The sequence below is a fragment of the Leuresthes tenuis genome, unplaced genomic scaffold, assembly GCF_036924035.1.
Source record: "Leuresthes tenuis unplaced genomic scaffold, fLeuTen1.0.hap1 SCAF_12, whole genome shotgun sequence".
NCBI lineage: Eukaryota > Metazoa > Chordata > Actinopteri > Atheriniformes > Atherinopsidae > Leuresthes > Leuresthes tenuis.
This window is the reverse complement of record NW_027325366.1, coordinates 14,888,170-14,908,287: the sequence shown is the minus strand read 5'-3', so window position 1 is coordinate 14,908,287 and position 20,118 is coordinate 14,888,170. Positions and strand designations below refer to the sequence as shown.

The 20,118-nt window shown below is 40.8% G+C and overlaps 2 protein-coding genes across 12 annotated transcripts in view; one reads left to right on the top strand and one right to left on the bottom strand.

The window, feature by feature from the left end:
• Positions 1-379: 379 nt before the first annotated feature.
• On the bottom strand, positions 380-13,498 carry med14 (mediator complex subunit 14). Of its 2 annotated transcripts, XM_072396585.1 has the most exons (29): positions 13,063-13,498; positions 12,569-12,595; positions 12,365-12,470; positions 12,066-12,239; positions 11,811-11,940; positions 11,588-11,716; positions 11,357-11,464; positions 10,399-10,531; positions 10,119-10,269; positions 9,872-9,983; positions 9,471-9,596; positions 9,140-9,218; positions 8,644-8,803; positions 8,332-8,526; positions 7,993-8,127; positions 7,806-7,882; positions 7,563-7,723; positions 7,263-7,409; positions 6,796-7,040; positions 5,870-6,139; positions 5,417-5,666; positions 4,828-4,950; positions 4,437-4,613; positions 2,697-2,935; positions 2,410-2,589; positions 2,084-2,191; positions 1,630-1,755; positions 1,325-1,514; positions 380-1,189 (listed from the first exon to the last, which is right to left on the bottom strand). In XM_072396585.1, exons 1-29 carry the CDS (start codon positions 13,236-13,238, stop codon positions 1,116-1,118), a joined length of 4,308 nt encoding a protein of 1,435 aa, XP_072252686.1. In that variant the 5' UTR covers positions 13,239-13,498; the 3' UTR covers positions 380-1,115. The 2 variants fall into 2 exon arrangements, with proteins under 2 accessions (XP_072252686.1, XP_072252687.1); XM_072396586.1 differs by lacking the exon at positions 4,828-4,950.
• Positions 13,499-16,171: 2,673 nt separating this feature from the next.
• Positions 16,172-20,118, top strand: part of usp9 (ubiquitin specific peptidase 9) — a 34,168-nt gene continuing 30,221 nt past the window's right edge. For 8 of the 10 annotated variants that reach the window (XM_072396583.1, XM_072396581.1, XM_072396582.1 and 5 more), the window contains exon 1: positions 16,172-16,596. The gene's annotated coding sequence lies outside the window, so the exon portion shown is untranslated. The remainder of the gene's footprint in view (positions 16,597-20,118) is intronic. The other 2 variants (XM_072396576.1, XM_072396584.1) reach the window with 2 other exon arrangements.

The window sequence follows — 20,118 nt, the reverse complement described above, 5'->3', positions numbered from 1 at the left end:
ATTCTATTCTTTTCAAACCTATATTTTTAAACAGTTCCACCATCTCTCGTGTTGTTTTTTTGTCATTTCTATGAATTAATGCTGTAAAACTGTCATTTCTAAAATGTGCTGCTTGTTCCAGATTTCTTCAGCCTAAAGTTATGAAAAGTAACCATAAGGGTTCAAACCTGCTAGAAATTTAAGTGTACATCTTCACATTGAAATTTGTGTTCACCGATATCAAATTCAATGGCACTTAAGGCTTGAAGTTGCATTTTTTTAGTACTAAAGTAAGAACAGCTGAATCAAGTTTCAAGAGTGAGCAGCTTCAGTGTCTGTATAGAGCATTTGTTCTGTGTTGAATAGCTAGGTTAACTTAAATAATCTTACTCCTTACTGCTCTCAGTGGAAGATCCTCAAAGCACAAACCAACTCTGGGCTTGGTTTATTAAATAGCAAAGTCAGACAAGGTGTCTGAAATTCTTCCATCAGGACTCAAAATGGGTCTTAATAAAAATACAACTGGCTTATAAAGTTTGTCACAGTTTTACAGTATTGAAAGATAAACTTTGAAATAAAAATGCAGAGATATTGACAAAGTCAAGGCAAGGAGACAATTAAATAGTGTGCTAAGGAATCTATGTCCCGATACTACAATACTATCAGTCAGAGGCATAAAAAAAAAAAAAAAAGGAGAAAAAGAAAAGACAGGGCTCTTGCAAAATCTAACAAACCTGATACTTTTCCACAAGCAAATATACAACAATGTACATATTTTTGTAAACAACCTTAAGTCTCAATAGATTATCTCGTTTACAAGTGCACCTGGAGGGAAAAAAAAATAAAACCTTTATATGCTTTTGCATTCATTGTTGACCTCTTCCCAAGATTTGCCTTTACTGCAAATCAAAAATAAAGCCTGTGGCCCACAACTGTACAAAGTTCACTTTGTTTCTTAGAAGCAGTTAAGCATCAGGTCAAAAGTGTTACAGCAGAGGAAGAAGAACACAGGCTGGATTTGGACAAATTGGGACCACAGGAGTTACTCTCATGTTCTATCAGCTCGGGGATGCTTCCTCTTCCATGGCAAGGGACTGCAGTCGGGTTTCAGCACTGTCTCTGAAAGAGTCGGGTTTCTACTGTCGAGTGCCAGGAGGTAGCGTGAGGTTGGCCATCAGCTCATGAACCGATGCAAATATGGTACACTCACCTGGAGGAAAGAGATTGCATCAAGTGTTAGCAAGGCCGCTTAATGTCACATTCGAAAATAAATAAATAATTCAGTTGATTCTGGTTACAGTCAAGTCAATTATTCAGTGTTAATCAGCTGTGAGTGCAGTCTCACCCTGTCTGGCTGGGTGCAACTCATTGAATCTCTTGAGGATATTAGAAACCATGAGTGCCGCAGCCCCAGAGGAGCTGTGCTGCCTGGGAATGTCAGCCTGCTGAGTGAGGCCTGTGGCCATGTCGTACACAATGGGCACAATGATGCTCACCGACTCCTGGGGCACTGGGATACGCTGGGTCAGCTGCAACTGTCGGGCAAATCAGACCAAATACACAGTGTCGGGTGATTCCAGAAGGGCAGAAGTTTATCATTTGTGTCTGTGTAAGGTTGGATGGTTAAAGTGAAGCACCGCTGCAACTTACAAAGAAAAGCATCTTTGACTTGAGCACCACAGCGATGGTCCCAGGAGGCGCGATGGGAGGAGCACTGGGAGGGATGGTGAGACAAAACTGGACATTCCACTTAAGCTGTCCAGCCTGGTCGGGGTACTGCAGAGAGACGAGGCAAGAAAAAAAACAAAAAACAAACATTTTTCTAGCTTCCTTTAAGCACCAAGACCACTTTAAAAACAAGATGAGGAAATACATCATGAGATAATGCAAAGCTGCACAAACAATGTCTCTCCATACATGTTATGACTCTTATTCTAAAGTTTCTGAGTATAGTTTGTTGATAACTGCTAAATATACTGCTGTCATTTTCACATACTTTTTACAGTGTGTGTGGGGGGTATTTGGGGATTTATATTAAGTCCCAAAAAACAGGGTACATAGTCCCATACCTTTTGGTGAGACAAATAAAGAAACAATCACCCACCAGTTCGAGCTTCATGATGCGTACACAGTCCCTAAGGATGTTAGTTGGTGCCCCCAGCAGCTTTGTGAAGGCACTCAGAGTGTTGAATTTAAAAGGAGGACCAGCAACCTAGAAAAGTAAGATGAATTTCATACGTCAATAGGTTGAAATGCGTTCATATGACTGTCCTTCAAGGCACAAATCTATTGCAACAACACATCATCAGTAGGGTAAAACTAACCTGTCTCACGACAGTTTACCCAAATAAACTGACAAATGTTTGGTTTTTTTCCTTATCTTCATTTGATATCATTTTAGATTCCAAAACAACTGCTGCTTTTACTTACTCTGGTCTCAAAGAACCTCTCCAGAACCTGAAGTTCCTCCTGGGACCAGGGACCTGTGTTTTCTGGGGTGACTTTGAGCTGCAGCGTCTGGTAATTCTTTGGATTGAGAGCCACTCGGCACTTGAGTACATCCGTCTTGAACATGATGACTCCTGGCTCATTAGAGTTCACAATGGATAACTGAAGGAGGCGTGACACAGGACAGGGTGGTTACGGTACTGCAGAACACTTACTGTAATTTCAGAAACAACACACTGCAGCTTAAACTGGATCTTTGTGATACTCACATTCGCCTCCTGCTGGATAATCCTCTGAAGGTGCCGTCTCATGATAACTGAACCGAGAAAGCGTTCCAGTGGTGAGCAGAGGTAGCTTCCTGCCAGGCCTGGCAACAGGCTAGGAGTGGGTGAGGGGAGCAGAAGCCTATTCAAGGCACTGTGGGTGAGAATGGTGGGAATGGAAGCAGCCCAGGGGCGCTGAGGTAGCTTTCGAGGTGGAGGCATACTGGTAGGCATGACTTGGGAACCTAAACCAAAGAGAGAAAAGTATAAAAAATTTTGATAGAATTAGACTTCTGAGCTCATTGCAGGTAAACATATACACAAGTACAAGCCCTTTCAGATACACAGAGCTCATACAACTGGTGAAAAAGGCCAGTTCTGTTGTAGGCAGAAGGATAGACTCCCTCAGTGCTGTTGTGGAGCAACGGATGAGGAGGAAATTATATTCTGTTTTGGAGAATAATAGACATCCTCTCCGCAGCATCCTGGCAGGTCAGAGGAGCAGCTGCAGTTAGAGGCTCATCTCACTGCGCTGCAGGGCTGAGAGGTTCAGGAGGTCCTTTGTCCCCACAGCCATAAGGCTTTTAACAGTGACTGCTGACAAATTTATTTATTTATTTAGTCATTGATTATTATTGTTATTATTAGTAGTAGATTTATTATTGTTGTTGTTGTCTAATATACAATCATTGTAAATATTTATATATATTTTTAAGCTGCTTGACAAATTTGAATTTCCCCCACTGGGGGATAAATAAAGTATTTTTCTATTCTATTATATTTCTTTCCATGAATCAGGTGGCAATATTTTGTTTGGATTCTGTAATATATATGCAACAGTTTAAAAAAAGAAAAATGAAGCACAAGTCTACATTGCTGCAGGCCCAGTCAGCAGAGGTGGGTTAATCTGGCTTCTGTTCAGCTCTTTAGAGGAATTCGACAGCTTGTGCTGTCCAAATTCTCAACTCTCTCATGACTTTTCCTATGCTAATTAACTGCAGCGCCGAGTAGTTGTTTGTCAGTGTCTGAGACGATTAAATGAGAGAAGACAACTTAAGCGTTTAAGTTTGTACATTTGTCCGACCACATATCACAATTTACAGCTGTAGCCACCTGCTGCCCTTTTGTTTGTAAGCTTGATAAGAATTCTTATGGAAAAACATGGTGTTATGAGAATACTGTAACTCCATGAGGGCTGACAAACAGAAAATTATCCAGGTGAAGTAAAAGATCCCTTTTTTCTCAAGTTGGTAACTATGATCATTAGTGTATTACAGTTAAACCCTCACAAGAATAATAATGATTGTTTAATACGCTTAAACTTGTTTAAAAGAGGTATTTTCAGCAGCTTCCACCCACCACCATGACAGGACTGAGTGATATGCCTCTTTGGATTCACCGTCCAGTCTCGTGCAAATAGCCAATAACGTGTGGGCACTGTGGTACTTTCTGTCACCTTCTCCTGCATGTCTGAACGAAGCCGTGAGGCAAGTTAACACAAATATGATCAATGTCTGAATGGTCGAATGCAACCCTTTAAAGAGATTGGTGAAGTCATAAAATGTGACGTATCTCAAGTCTGAAAGGTGTACATGTCAACAGATGAGGAACAAATGACTGGGATCAGCATCATGACTCTGAACGATTGACCATTTATGTAAAGAAAATAATAACAGCAAACAGATCGCATTTCATCAAACAGAGTATGAAGATTATGTGAGAGAATATCACGAAATAACAACTTACTTGTCCCGGCACGTGGAGAATGTGGGTCAGGAATAGGTGAGTGTAGCGAAGGATTACCAGGAGACATGCCAGGGATTCTTGCCCCAGGAGAGGGTCCTGAGACTTGAGGTGAGCCAGGCCACTGGCCCCTATGGCTGGGGGACACCATGGTATAGGGAGAGCTGGGGTCCAGAGGACCTAGGGGAAGGGAATGCCAGTCATCGACCAATTCCCAATATACAAGATAATAATAAACACAGATAAATACATTGCTGTGTGCCCACGGTTTAAAAGTCTGCTAATGCCTGCAGCCTGCACAGGTCTATTGACATTCACTTCAGCCCGTTCAAGCCCTTGCCCCGCAGAGCAGAATTATCACCAGGCCAGCATTCACGGCCCCCCTGCTGCTTACCGTGGGGACTGGCAAAGCTGGTCTGGCCCATGGCTATGCCGAGAGAAGATGGAGATGGGGTGGGCCCGAAAGGAGAGGGTGCCCTCAAAGCTCCACTAGGGGAGCCAGAGGCATGGATGTTCCCTGCACACACACACATACACACATCAAAGGGCTCATCAGACTCTAGGGTTGACAAGTGCTCCTTGCACACATGCTCACACTCAATCATGTGCACAAAAGCTAAAGCTGGACGAAGGGGCTGTCGTCCGTGGCCGGCGGGCAGAGATGAAGAAGAATGGAAGGAGCATGACTAAATGCATGCTTAGTTTCTTGGCTGCAAGCTGTATATATGTTGCATGATTTCGCAAAATTAAAAGGGGGCGCAAATGGTTGCTCGTGCGCGTTCTCTGACTTGCACGCACTTTGCTCCTGCAGCAAATACATGAATGAGCAGAGAGGCCGATGACAGCATTGTGACGTAGTCATAAAAACAACTATTGGTTCAAAATGCTGAATGGTAGTCTAATGAGATGAGATGACACAAACAGCACGTGATGACATTCACTCACAAACCCAGACAAATGTCCAGTGCCGTCTATTCTATTACCTGGTGACTGGGTGGGCATCATGGATGGTGAGGGAGTTACATTGGGGTGATAATTCGGTGGCGGTGAAGTGAGAGAAGGATATACACCTCCTGCACCCCCTCTCATAGTCTGTGGCTGCTGTGAAGCTTGCAGCTGGTTCATCAGACTGTCCATCACATCTACACCCACTGGTGAGGGAGGGTTGTCATCTTCATTGACTGAACGCCTGCGAGCATCTTGATTGCTGTCTACAAACATGTTGAGGAATGTCTACAGAGAGGAGAAATGGAGGAAGGGCAATTTCTGATGTGAAAAGCTGAATCAAACTGCTACTGATGCTTACTGCTTCATGTTTGCTTCATAATTCACTTTTATGTTTTGTTTTGGGGTACTGACAAGTCAGTCGGCTAAAATACATGTGAAGGATGTTCTGGACAAACTTAATTCCTTTCGTGCTTCCTATCCTGGTTTACCTTGAGTCCCGGAGCAGGGTAAAAGCCTTCCACAATCTTCGTGTTGTCAAAGAGACTGTAGGCTCCGTCTCTAATGGCGACCACTCCACGGCTCCGGCAGTAAATATCGATGCAGTACATGTTTCGGAATGCCAGTCGGATGTGTGTGGGCGATTGGGGTAGGATGGAAAAACACTGGTAGGCAGTGTTGGTGCGCTGGGTGAGGCCCAGCATGGGCACTGTTGGTAGCTTGTTGATTGAATTCAGAGGAGCCTGTGTGTCAGAGAGCACCTGGACAAACAAAGAAGAAATTCAACAAAACACTCGAGTAAAAGTAGACAGTATGTGGTTAGAGAAATAAAGTAAAAAAATAGGAAAAACACAGCACAGAGAACAGAGTAATGTGAAGGAATGTGAAGGAATATGAACAAAACCAAAAACGGAACATTTGACGTGTAAGAAAAAGAATTACGTGTATTTTGTTGTCCACTGACATTTAAATGAAAAAAAAATAAGAAGAACAATTTGCAAAATTGTAATAGTATGTCCCAGTATTGATTTTTAATTCATTGTTTGAATTTTTTTTTTAAGTTGTGGATTTATTCTGGTAAAACTGAAAAATTAAGCATGAGGTCTGGTTTATTTCTCTGTCCACTGCTCTCCTTCTCCTGCTCCAACAGTCCAAGTAATGGAAATGTGTGTTGAATCCTCTGAAGCTCAGTAACACCATACTTCTACTCGTGGCCCCATGCTTGATGTCTGCTTTATAGTCCACTTGCAACAACCTCAACCCTTTTATTTTAATATCGAACGCTTCTTTTTATGAAGGTTGAGCAAACACATTTAAGAGTTACCTTGAAGGTCATTTGGTATTGTTACTCCACCCAGATCTAACTAGCACACATGCATTTTGATGGCTGTATCTTTATAATTGTGCCACTGTGTACCTGCAGCAGCTGCATCACATTTGGGCTCTTGTTGAACATCTCCTGGAGCTGGTGCAGGATAATATTATGGCAGTTGGAGCAGCCCGAGTTGGGCCCCACGGTTCCCAGGGCGAGGTGGAAACGCTGGCTGCTGGAGTTCCACTGGATGGTGACAGAGCTTCCTTTGGTGGTGCCATAGCATAGCACCAGCTTACGGTAATTATACAGCCGCACCTCTGAGAACAGGCTCAGAAAAGATGACATTTCTACAGGAAAGAAGCCACAATGCGCAGCTATGTCAGACAGGAACTCACTTGCAGATTACCCCGAATTCAAAATGTGATGTCGTAACTCTTTTCTATTTTAACTTCTAAAGATGTCATATATTGTAAACAAAATCAAACTCACACATCACTGTCGGTGATGTAACCAACGGCAACAGTGCAAACAGAATCGTGTTTTTTTGTTTAAGATGGGAAAGCATTTACCTGGCAGTGCACGAGAGAAGTTGAGAACACACTGATAGAGCTGACTAATGGCATTCCAGTCATTTAGGAACATCTCGACGACCTTCCGCCCCCCCACCGGCTCCGACAGTGGGTTTTCATAAGTCAGATACACATGCCGTGTGGAGGCTAATGGAACAAACAGACGGACTCATTTACAGGCTGGGCCAATGCAGACCCAAAGGCGGTGGATTTAAACCTTGATAAAAGACTTTCTATTCAAAACTGTATCCCTCTCTTCATGTTTTGGAGACAAGATAACCCATTCGAAATAGCAAGTACCTTGCTCTTTGCTGTGTGTGCTGTTCAGAGGACAGTTTGACAACACCAGTTCAGCCACCCAAGTTCGGTTATTCCTGCCCTGCAAGCGAAAAGTGCAGTCCAGTAGGGAACGATCCAAGGCCCTCCTGGTCTCCTCTCCCACACCTTTACAGGGGGGAATTCTGGAAAAATATAACCAATGACTTCTCTGTAGTCGAAACACGACGAAAAAAAGATTTATGTGCACATCTTTGTGTGTATTACTTCAGTAGTCTTATTGCATGACTGCTGCCATCTCCCTCCACTTGGACTCCCTGATTTGGAATCTCCATGTTGGACAGCTGTTTGGAGGACAAAAACGTTAAATCATCCGGAGAACACAAGCCTGGAATTCTTTGGAATCAAGAGATATGAGCGTGGTTCAAAGTACCGGAACACCGTGTGGTCTTACCTCTGCTCTGAGGCCGATAAAAGGCATGTTGGTATCGCACATCGCAACAAGGTGAGCCAACTCTTTGTTGAAGGCACACATTTCTCCTGACCTCTTAGGTTTCTTTGGCTCTGTATCTCCTTGGTCTCCAATAATCTACAGAGCAGAAAATAAAAAGCATGTTCAAGGCTTAATTCAAACTAAGGAATAATACTACACCAGAATTATTCATTAAGAAACACTTTTAGAATTGTCTTACACGCATGACCGTTTAAATTAATCATCAAAGCCATTAAATGCCAAGAGAAAAGTTCACTTCCTAACGATGGAAGAGGTTTGTATAACGAAGGCAACGACTACCTTTCTCTTTGTCCCAGGTCGGGCTTCTCTCATTGTTGTCGAGTCCTGCACGAGGTGCTCTAAGTTGGGCTTGAAATGCTGCAAAAGCTGTGCACACATGGGTCCGTCTTCTCCCTCTAATTGAGTCACCGACAGGAAAGAATACTTGTACTGCAACGTTGTGGGACTGCTAGGCACTTCAAGCATTTCCACCACCTATAAACAAGACAAGGTGATAAAAGCCAAGATTATGAGTCTGAGAGAAAACGGGGGAAAATTTCCTTAAGGTGAGTCATTTCAGCCTTTTCGGCAACCTGCGACTGAGGAACTCACAATGTAGTACTGTGGAAGACGAGTGAGCTTGATGAAGAGTTTGTGCTTGGACAAGCTGCCGATGGGGTGTGCAGCTGAGTTGGAGAGGTGAAGGATATCGGTGCACACTGTGGGAAGGTGTTTCACAGACTGTCGGCAGCGCTGCTCTCCCAACCAGAACCTGGTCAGAGAGAAAAGGAGAAGTCAGTCTCTTCATGAAAGCGGAGCTGTAAAACTTTCAGGATTCACAGCTCATAGTCACTGTCTGGATACCGCTTACTAGTGCAAGACTGTCACAGCACAGGCAATTCAGCTCAACACCCAATATCACACCTTCTTAGCCAACTGTATCTACAGACTGTAATTCATTTTGACAAGTTAGGAGCAGGTGTCAGACTCTCTGACCTAATATTGACTCTTTACTCATCGTTACTGTTATTTTCTGAACTGCTCCTGCTGTCACCCAGACTGTCAGCAGTAATTATGCTTTTTTTTTTGTTCATATTCATTAACGTACTTCAGTTGCTGAAGCCAAGATATTATGCGCTTCATATCATCATTGATAGTCTTTTCGATGTCATCCAGCATGGACTGATCTAAAGAGAAGAAAAGACAGGTTTTATGTTCAGAGGGCTGAAAATAGAAAACAAGAAAAGCAAATTGTCTGTTTCAATTGAAATAATCTGAGCTAAATGAGCAGAAAAAAAAAATATATATATATATATATATATATATATGTGCTATACTAAAACAAACACTCCCTGAACACAAACTCATAATAGAATAAAGCGATCGATCGACAGACATAAAAAAAAAGAAGAAGAAAAAAAAGAAACAGTTCTGCTTACCCAATCCATATAGCATAGGTTGAAACATGCCCGAGTGCAAGTCTACAAAAATGTGCAGGCACTCTGATCGGCCACAGGGCTCGAGTATCGGAATAACCAGTGTGGGTAAAGCAGTCTCAACGAATGCTGAAATAAACAAGCACACACATAAACACATCCTTAAAGACGTACTTCTTAATACTGTAAATGACTGAAAAGCATGATTAGAGATATAAGATGAAAAAAGGAACATGCAGGATGAGTGAGATAAAAGATCTTTATGAGCTAGAGGGAGTTTTAGATTTCACGGCTGGGACCACCAATATTGTCCAACTAGAACCACTTCCACTTGTTTAGCTATAAACAAATACCCAAATAAAGTGTTCACTTGTCAGGGATGAAAAAGATGCTTAAATACATACAGTTGTCACTGGGATTGTTAGTCTTTAAAATGGCCTTCAGTTCCTGGAGTTTCTGATGGGACCGCGCATGCACACTGTCAATCAAAAGTTTTTCCACTGACAGGTGGTCAATCTAAACAGCAAGGGAGAGAAAATAGATGCTGCTGAATTTATAATGCAACTCATTTATTTATTTATTTTTAGACACATTGGGCCCAACTTTATATTACACTGAAAATAAACCAACAGCAAGCAACGTGCACTTCACCTTCATAGCTCTCTCCATTAATTTGGAGTCGCATACAGGCAGAGGAGGCTCGTGAGATATTTGTAATGGCTTAGATACATCCGATTCATCAATCTTGATGGTGACTTTATGAACTGAGGCTGTGCCCGTTTTCCTACCCAAGACCTGTTGGCTGGAGACACAAAGGTAACAAAAAGGTAAATAAAAAGACATTTTAAGTCTCATATCTTACTCAACTTTGGTTGCTTTTTGAGAATTCAGTTCTGTATAAGGGAGTGGGGGGGGGTTTACTAGGTCTTACTTCCAGACGGAGAGCGTGAGGTATTTGGCGGGCACATATCTCTCCTCCTGCACCAGGTCTCCCCAGCGCTCCCTGATCAGCATCAGTGTCTGAGAGTGGAGCACCTCGAGCTGCAGTGACAGACAGAAGGAGTCTGGCAGAAAAAAGCTGCAGTTAAAGAAGAAACAGCGTGACAAAATATGGATCAGGTGGACAGAGGTAATGTATTTCACTCATCAACATTCAGAGCACACACACACGCACGTATCCTCAAGACATAGTTCACTAGTTAAAGGGGCGTTTGTGCCTCACACAGACTGCTCTTTGACACAGTGGTGGGTGAGAGGCAGCGAAGAGATGTACTGATTAGCATTGTGATAAGCACAGTTCTGCTCAGCTTGCATGCTTGATTAACCACTTTGATGACAGCATTAATGCTAATACTCAGTTGTTTCTCGCATGAAAGCTACATTTCACAAAAGACCAAGCAAATCCGCAGCACAAGTACACCACTGCCTGGTGCTACAAATAGATAGCACTACTCAGTTTGATATATAAAACAAGAAAGATACTTGCATCATGTAAAATATGCAACTTCGCTGTATTTCCATACACATGGAAGCATACGTGTCCATAAAGAGTTAAAAGACACCTCACCGACCCGGCTGGGTGACAGGTTCAAGTCAGAACAGTGCTGCCCTGTCCTTGTCATTAACAAAAGTCTGTTTTGTTATTTATGAATTAATGAAGGGGAGCCTAAGAAAGCTACAATTCTGCAGCTGTGTTTTTCCATTGGAATGCTGCACTTGTCTGCCTGACCAGTCAATACTCTATATGCTCCAACACACTTTCCTGCCCTACTGCAGTAGTTCAGAGCAGACTGGGATAAAAGCCAAGTCGTTGCAGGCAGGACATACAGAAAATGCCTGTGTGTGTGTGTGTGTGTGTGTGTGTGTACCCAGACAAACACAAAGGATACGCAAGCAGTTGTACATGTCCTGCAGTGGTTTTTCATCTGCACAAAGCCGTGCCTGAACCAACTCGTGGATGAAGCTCACCTGCAAACTGTGGACCAAGGCTCTGCCATCTGTCAAAACAAAGCGGGGGAGGGATAGATGCACAGTGGGACTCGAGCAATGAAGTATACTGGCATACCTTTTCCATATAATCACGATGGTGTGAGGCAAAGGTGAATGAGTGCCCGCCTTACCTCCAGTTTCTTTGTCCTCCACCAGAATCTCCAACTTCAGCAGCCTCCAGGGAATATCAGGGTCATCTCCCATTACAGTTAAAGTGGCCTCGAACTCTCCCTCCACACGAAATTTGACACGCCCATTAGCTAAATAATAGCGGACGCACATAGGATCTTATTGATACAGGTGAAAAATTGCAAGGAGTTAAACTAACAAATTGGGTATACAAAAACTGCTTACCAACGGTAAGATTTGCTAGCTGGGGTGGTAAGTCAGTGGTGACAAGGCGGTGTCGTAGAATCTGATTAAGCTGGCTCAGAGTGGTCTGCTTCTCAGCTTTAGTTATGGGGTCAGGAGGAATGATCTTATCCTTGATAAATAGACAGAAATTGTTACGCAAAGAAACTAAACATACACAAGAAACAGTTGGAAATTCTATCATCTTTTCATACAAGACAGTTTTTTTGCAGGAAGAAATAGAAGTTGAAGACTTACTCGTATGCATGTTGGCAAGCGTGGGTATGACCCAGTGGTCAGCACATCAATTGCAAAGGGAATGGCAAAGCTAGGCAAACGAGCATGTACCAGGGCATCCCTTGCAAGTGATGCCAGTCTGTCAGCTGTATCCACAAACAAGATTGTCTGCTGGTCCAGGAAACTGGAGATCATCTGTCACCATGCATACCACGGGAAAGATGTAAGCTTAAGTTTTTCATTTATCTATCTAGTTTTTTTTTGGCACAAGGTTATTTACAGTGCATTACAGTGAGATAATCAAATTGCATGAAACATACCGCACACTTCTCAACTTTGCCTGCATTGCTTGCCCACTTCACCAAAGCTAGAAGACGTACAAACAGCTGCCTGGTGCGACTTGCAAACTGGACAATCTCAATTTTCCTGAAAAATTAACAGCAATTAAAATCTAAAAGACATATATATATATTTTGCATTGACAGATGATAAAGAGAAATGGGTGACATTTTAAAGAAACATACCTCTCCATGTCAGTTTTTCTGGGGAGCCTGAAACAGAAACATTGATTCTATTATAAACCCATAAATGGTGAGCATTTGCTAATCAGGCTTCCTGACAAGTTATATTCATTCCTGCTTTAACAATAATACTGTTACGCTTAGTTTCATACGTTTGGAGAACGTGGACCACGGCACTAGCGTTGAGACAGTTAAAAACTTATCACTGCACACAAATGCTTATTTAATAGTAACACATTAATAGTAAATATCATCACTTTGTTCTGCAGCTACATGAGTATCTGTTGTTTACCTGTGCCTACATACCAACAGTTGTCTGTACAATTGCTATCTATTTAGATAGAAGTCGTTAGTACAGATGATATGAAACCCAACTTGATTATCCAAACAAGAAGTCCCAATACGGTTTATATTAGTGTCGCTAAGTTTACAAACGTTAGCTGCTTAGCCCGCCAGTTAGCCTAACTAGCTAAGAGGCCTATATCGCCGGTACTTACAGCTCCGCCAGCAGGGTAATTTCATGGTAAGTCCTCTGGAGAAGAAACTCAATAAGCAAGCTCAGTCGGACACCCTGTGTGACGGGGGCCCCGGGAGGTGGTGGCTGTGGACCCGAGACAACCGGGCCCCCGAGTGGGACAAGCTGTCCATCTGACCCGATCTGCACCGGAGCCATTTTAAAATGACGATACAGGCTAGTTAGCTGCGCCGCTGCACACCAAGCGCTACAACGGAAAACCGTACAGTTGTAGTGGATAACTCTTTACAAAAACACTTTTCTCGTAGCCTCACACCATTTCTCCCACGAGAAGGGCTTTTCGGTGTGAACTTGGTTACTTTGATTGAGAGAAAAAACTCGGCAAATGAGTAAAATTCGGTAACTCATTACGGAGAATACTTAAAGCCGTTCAGCCGCCATCTTTGCTGTCAGCGATGATTACCATGGGAGCGGTAGCTGTGAAAACCCAGACAAGAGCTTTGAGGAGTGAGAGTCATGAATTCTCCCAATTTCTATGTTTTCACATCTAAGTGGCTGGTTGTGGGGGGGTTGTAACTATCACGTTTACAACTCAGTCTTACATGTAAAATGTTTATGTTTGCAGGCTTTGCTTGGTCGCTTCTATCAGTTAGTCCTTTATTTTGTCAACGCGTAAGCAAGTTTGTTGCCCAGGTAACAGGTGACACAGTATGACAAACGATAACATTTTGCTTATTCATGAAATTTCCAGGCAATAAATTCAGCTGGCATCTACTTTAAACCAAAAACAACTATAGCAATTAAATTAAGTCATACTTTCAATTATGTGTCTCAGGCCTACCTTGGAATGCAGGAAAACATTGCCGGTTTTAGTGATTTTTTTTGTTGTTGTTGCAATTTTGACTCCAAAATGTCTCTTTTTTTCCACACTTGTGGAAAGAATGGTTTTGTATGTGTGTGTTCCATGTATAAAAACGATGTCATATTCAATTGCACCTGGCACCTTATTTGCATATCAGAACATGCAATCAAATGAAAAAATACAGTATAACGTTTTTTAAGCAATCAGAGGGGAATTTATGTTTTATTATTATTTTCAAAACGTAAACCTGTTCATGCAGAGTTCCAAAAGTCTTCCTGAAAGTAATCAAGGACGGACGGTGTTACCAATTACTTTAAAGACTTTAAATATTCACTCTGTTCAGTTGTTTTTTTTTTTTGTTTTTTTTTTAACATTCCCGAAATTACAATACAATGTACTATCCTTCACAACTTTATCTTGCTCTTAATGTCCACCCTTACAATAAAGGGTTGATAATGGCAATATAAAAGTCTTGTCATCTTTGAGGATAACATCTTTATACTTTGAAAAAGCACTTAAACTCTAAAAAACAGTTAAACAGTCAACAAAGGGTTTGGAGGTTTAAATATGTTTATTATTCCAGTTCCTACCAACTTCCTATTTTCTATTTACTGCTGCATCTCAAATCAGCAGGCAGGCAGATACGTCCAATATAGAACGTCTTTATTGTACAGAGGTTATTTTGTGCAATCAAATTAAGTTTGAGGCTAATAAAAAAAAAGAGAGACAGAATCTAACTATAGATGTAGAATAAATTAGTTGCTATGGGGCTTTTTTTTTTTATGTGTCATCTCAGAAAGGGATCTTGGGGCTGTTTGCAGATCAGTCGCGCTCCCATTTGGCAATACCTTTATCTTTCTCTCCATTTGAAAGAATTATGGAAGCCCATCTAAAACAGTGTTCGACACTGCTGGAACAGATTGCTGTATTGAGAGCGCATGCAGCATGGTAAATGTCTTTCCAAGCAGGGAACACTGTGTAGGTACATAGTTTCATGTCCACTTTAGTGAAGGAACAAACCTTTGAGAGTTGTTTCCCATTTCACAACAGCCACAAAAAGCAGAATGTGGCCTTTCATGCAGACAAATACCTCCGGGCTCTAGCAGTAAAGCCTTGATTACCATTTTTATGCCACAGTTTTAAATTGATTTTTTTTTTCCATTTTCAACAAACTAAATAATTAGTTTATGCTCAGTTGACCTTCAGAATGATCAGTTATTATTATTGGTAATTGGTTGCAGCTTGGTTTGTAATAGTTGGACTCTACTTTCACCAACAACAATAAGATACAGGTTTTGAATTTAATATATGTGTAGTAATAATTTACGATCAGAATCAGGAATCAGAACTGGGATCAGAAGGTTTTAATGCCAAGTAGGTTTAGACATACAAGGAATTTGCTGTGGTGTACTGGTGCTTTGTTTTCCAAAATAATAAATGAAAAACAATAAATAGAAACAGGGTGGTAGGGGTGGGGGTCAGTTTCAGTGGGGGTCTCTGGTCTTGTTTATTTACGATATATCTTTGTGGTCACATGGGCCTTTTTTCCATTATTACTTTTACTTGAAGTACTATTAGTATGATTTTGGACTTACTGAGGTAACACTTTCAGGACAGGATTTCTTCATGTAATGGAGAATTTTACACATTACTAAATGGGCCTACTGGGCTTTGGAGCCTGTGGAATCCAAAACATTTTTTTTATCAATCACAACACCACAAAGAAAAAATAATGAAAATATCAAAAGAAAAAGGACATTAAAAAAACAACTAACTAACCAACTATAATAAAACTAAAGGACTGAAATATACAAAACAACAAACTTTTTTTTTTTCAAAAAGGAGAGATGTGAAATTAACACATACAGGGACGGATAGATTAGAAATAGATGGATACAAATCGATGCAGACAAAAGAATAAACTCAGAAACAAATAAACATAAAGAGATTGGAAACATATTTATTGATAATCTGTCCATGTTTCAACAGTGTTTTTTCAGTAGTTTTACTAAAGAAAAACCCGATAAAACTTATGTCCGTACAGATGAGACATCGCTTCGTAAATTTGAATTGGCTTATTCTGTTATTTCTTAATGCAATGAAAACGTAACTTTTTTATTTATGACCACCCTATGCGATAGGAGGCGATATAATAGAATGCGCCAAGCTGTTCCACTGTTTTAGTCTGGTTTTAGTCAAACTACGGGTTGGATTCTTTTTATTTTTTGCTCGAACCGGAGTCATTTATCGAAACTGAATTTTTTTTTTGCCCTTTACATTCAGCGGGTGTTGTGTTAGCAGAGCTGCTCTGGGTTGCGAGACAAACCAGCTCATAGACATCGCTGGGCTGTTGGAGTTCACACACTTGTCTGGCCTGTTTTACCGACCAGCATTTGTGTCCGACTGCGCTTCCGCCATGTTGAGCCGATTCAAGTTGTGAGTGACTGCTGGGACCGAAGTGACAAGCCCCAGAAACCGGACTAGATAGAGGTAGGGGGCTGTTACCGCGCCGGTGACGCAGGAAAAACACCCAGAAGCAGAGGAAAAAACGTAGGAATTAGATATTTCTAGTAACAGGTTTGTGTCCTGCGAAACTGTCACTGATATAGGCTACGTTTATGTAATATACGACGCCACCATCGCTGAAGGCTGGACGTAGCCCGTGAATAGAGGGGAAGTCGTATCAAATTCCTGGTGAGTTGTTAGCCAACTAGCTCGGTATGTTGGATGGTGATTGTTAGCTAGCCAGTGTTAGCGTCAGCTGGTGGAGTTTGCAAGGTAACATTACCGCTTTTCGTGTTACTTGTGTTTCTAAAATGCTGTCTTAATTATCTCTGTTGGCCTCTGAATATTCGACACTTGCAACATTTTTAAACTGCAATGTATGGTCGTAATAATATATGTTCTGATGAGCTTAACCCGCTAGATTCACCGATTCAAAGCTAATGTTAGCTACCTGCAAGAAGACCTCGATACTGTCTACACACTGAGAAGGAACATTTCCTTTAAACGTCTCATGTTTACAAGTTAGCGACATGTAGATATCATTCGGTCTTATTTTTAAATATTTTCTCATAATTGCTTTATGAAAACAATGCTACGCTTAATATTGTTTAATCACCTATTGCACGAAGATCCCAATTTTAGTTTGTTTTAGCTAAGTTACAACTTAATGGTTACGGGTTAGAACACCCAGTTAAATTTCAGGAAATAGACGACTCCCCTGTCACTATCCTTCACTTGGATAGCTAGCTAAGATGTTTGGGATGTTGAAATAACTACAATGTAACATTGAGCTTAAAAGATTTATCATTTTATAGACTGAATAGTAATAAGTTGTCGAGTCATATCAGCAAGCCGCGATGCTAAATGCATTTTCCTGATATGAACTCACTCAGAGGCTAACGGTTAGCTAACATTAACTGTTTGGATTGGTCCTTGTTAGCACGGCTGCTGGTCGTTGCAAATGGCGTTCTTGTCACATAGTCAGAAAGAACGCTGTGTAAAGTAGTGTTCGGTCGATAATGGTTATAGTTTTAAAGTTGATTGGGTGTTTATTTGAGCTCGTCAATGTTGCAGCAAAGGTTTGCAGGGCAAATATAACGTCAGGCCCGAACGAATAATGAGGCCTGTGTATGTCAGCGCAGTGAGCTTTGGACGACAAGGCCTTCACTGCTCTGCTGTCTGGGCGGATCGCCTTGCAGGCTAACCGTTAAGTACCGTGGCTAGCTAGCAGCAAGCGTTAACTACCAAAACCACCAGCTGTTAATGGTAATTGAAAAGTGCTAGTACGTAACCGTTGTTGGGTTATGTCACCGCGTACTTTTAAATTGATCTTGAATATGTAGTTGGGAAGAAACTCCAAGACAGAGCATTTAACGTAGGGCCTACATGTCAGATTTATCCGTCATTAAGGTGTCTGTAAATAACTTAACAGGTCGAACATGTCAAAGTCGATGTAGCACCTAATTCTGTGATCCAAATCTTAAAAAGAATTCCAGGTGTTTACCATTGCAGTTGTGATTTATGACTCTGGACCCTTTTTTGATGATGGGATCATTGTTAAAGGGGAATGCTTTAGAAACACGAGATTACTAGTTAGCCTGTAATCTTGTAAAAAATTAATAGAAATGAATAGAAATAAACACAAGTTATCAAAGTAGTATAACTTGCCACACTTGATCAGACTCATTTTCTACAAAATTTCTTAAACTGGGCAACAAAAGTGAAAGTCCAATTCATTCTGCAGATGTTTCCATTTCCACTACTGGCAAATGGTTTTAGTACAGGCGATCCTGTACAGCTTTGTTGTGTAACTATAGTACCAGAGTACTTTTGTGTTTTTTCTTCTTTTTTTGTAATCGAGGATAATACTTTAAGCACTAAAGGCATTATTGTCCAAAAACATGTCAGGGAAAAGATGCAAATCAACAGAATGAATGTGAAGTTCAACTTGTGAGATGTTTACAAGAAGAAAATAAGAGTCTAAAATTTGGATGTAATCCCTTTCTGTTGATCAGTACAAAGATTAAATATACGATATTGAAATTGAATATGAATATATCTTAATTTGTGTTAGATGAAGCCCAGAACACATGCCTTGTAGGATTTCAAAACGAGGAGATGCATAACATGAGTTGATGTCATTAAAATAGTGTCAACTTCATTAAATGATGTAAACAATGCAGAAATGTGCCATTTTTGTCAGTTTCTCCCAGCTATTTTTGTCCAGGCAAATTAAAATGCAACCATAATAATTATTTCAAACAACTGCAGTAACGTAATTAGTTGTTATTTGACTGAATCTGACTATAAATCACGTTTTATGGGCTAAATGTAAACACCGTGGTTCCTTTTGTATTTGGAAGTGCCAGTGTCAACGTAAATGCAATGAGTGTGAATGAAAGACTTGAAGTAGTTAAAAAATTCTAATGGGGTCAGATAATCTGACGGGGCTCAGAGCCTGGTGTCTTAACTCTACAGTCCAGAATGCCTCAGTTTTATCTTGGATAGGACTTTGAATGATATTAGCTGTTATGTGTTTAGCTTTAGTGCGCTTTGAAAATAAGTATACTCATTAGCTGATCGTTAACTGTATGAGGTTTTACTATTAGCTTTAGATATGTGAAAAGCCTCTCCGGATATTGCCTGTTTTGAATATATTGTACCGTTTGTTAACACAGGTTTTAGTTGTCAGTATGTACAACTGCTCTGACGAATGCTAATGCTCAAGCAGGTGACATTGGCAACTTATAAAGTAATACTTATTCTAGTTTCACTTTCTTTTAACAGTAGATAAACCGAAAATAAGTTGCATATGCAAAATTTATTATTATTATTCCAAACTTAAGATAACTTGGAATAAATGGAAAATAGACGGTTGGTTTTGACTTTAACTGCTTTTCACCAGTTATTATTCCAGAGAAAGTTCAGCCGATATGAATCTGAGTGATGTCTGTGGTTCAAGTATTACTTTGTCTTATTTGTATTTCTTTTTACGTGTGATGGGCATCAGAATCTAAGCTCTAATTTTCTTCTTATTTCCAATAATTTATTCATTTGGTAAAGTCTTTTTTTTTTTTTTTTTTTCTGGGCAGAAGACTCGGCAGGGCTGTAGCTCCAGGAAATGAGATGAATTGAGATCCTAATGATATCCTGTCATCTGGAGTTTGATTCCATTATATACTATGGTTCACTGACGTTTTCGCTGGTTAAACAACTGGTTTTTATTTATTAATTTTTTTCCCCCGCTTTGTTATGTCCCTTTCTCTTTGTAAAGGTGGGCCTTTACATTTAGTTCCCATACACTTGTTTAAGTTTTATTCATATTTGGTAATTATACCATGGCACACACCGAGTTAATTGCTGAGACATAAATGCAGAAATATTCCAACCAGAGCTCAGATGGAGAACCGAGCACGTGATTGTACTGATAAGACGAACATATTTAGAATAGAAATTGAATGCAAATAATGTCACCCAGGCCTTTTGTGATCCACATCCTCTCCAGTTTTCAGACCAACTCTTTGGCTTCACGCTGACATGCTGCTCTAACCACAGTATTAAATGCACACAGTCGTCCAGTGCAGAAACCGTATTTTTGACCTTATACCTTCCGCCCTGCTGGACTGTCTTATTATGTACTGTTTGGTTTCTTTGTCTATCAGACTATAGAACATAGCACAATAAGCATGTTAACATTATACTATGGAAAAA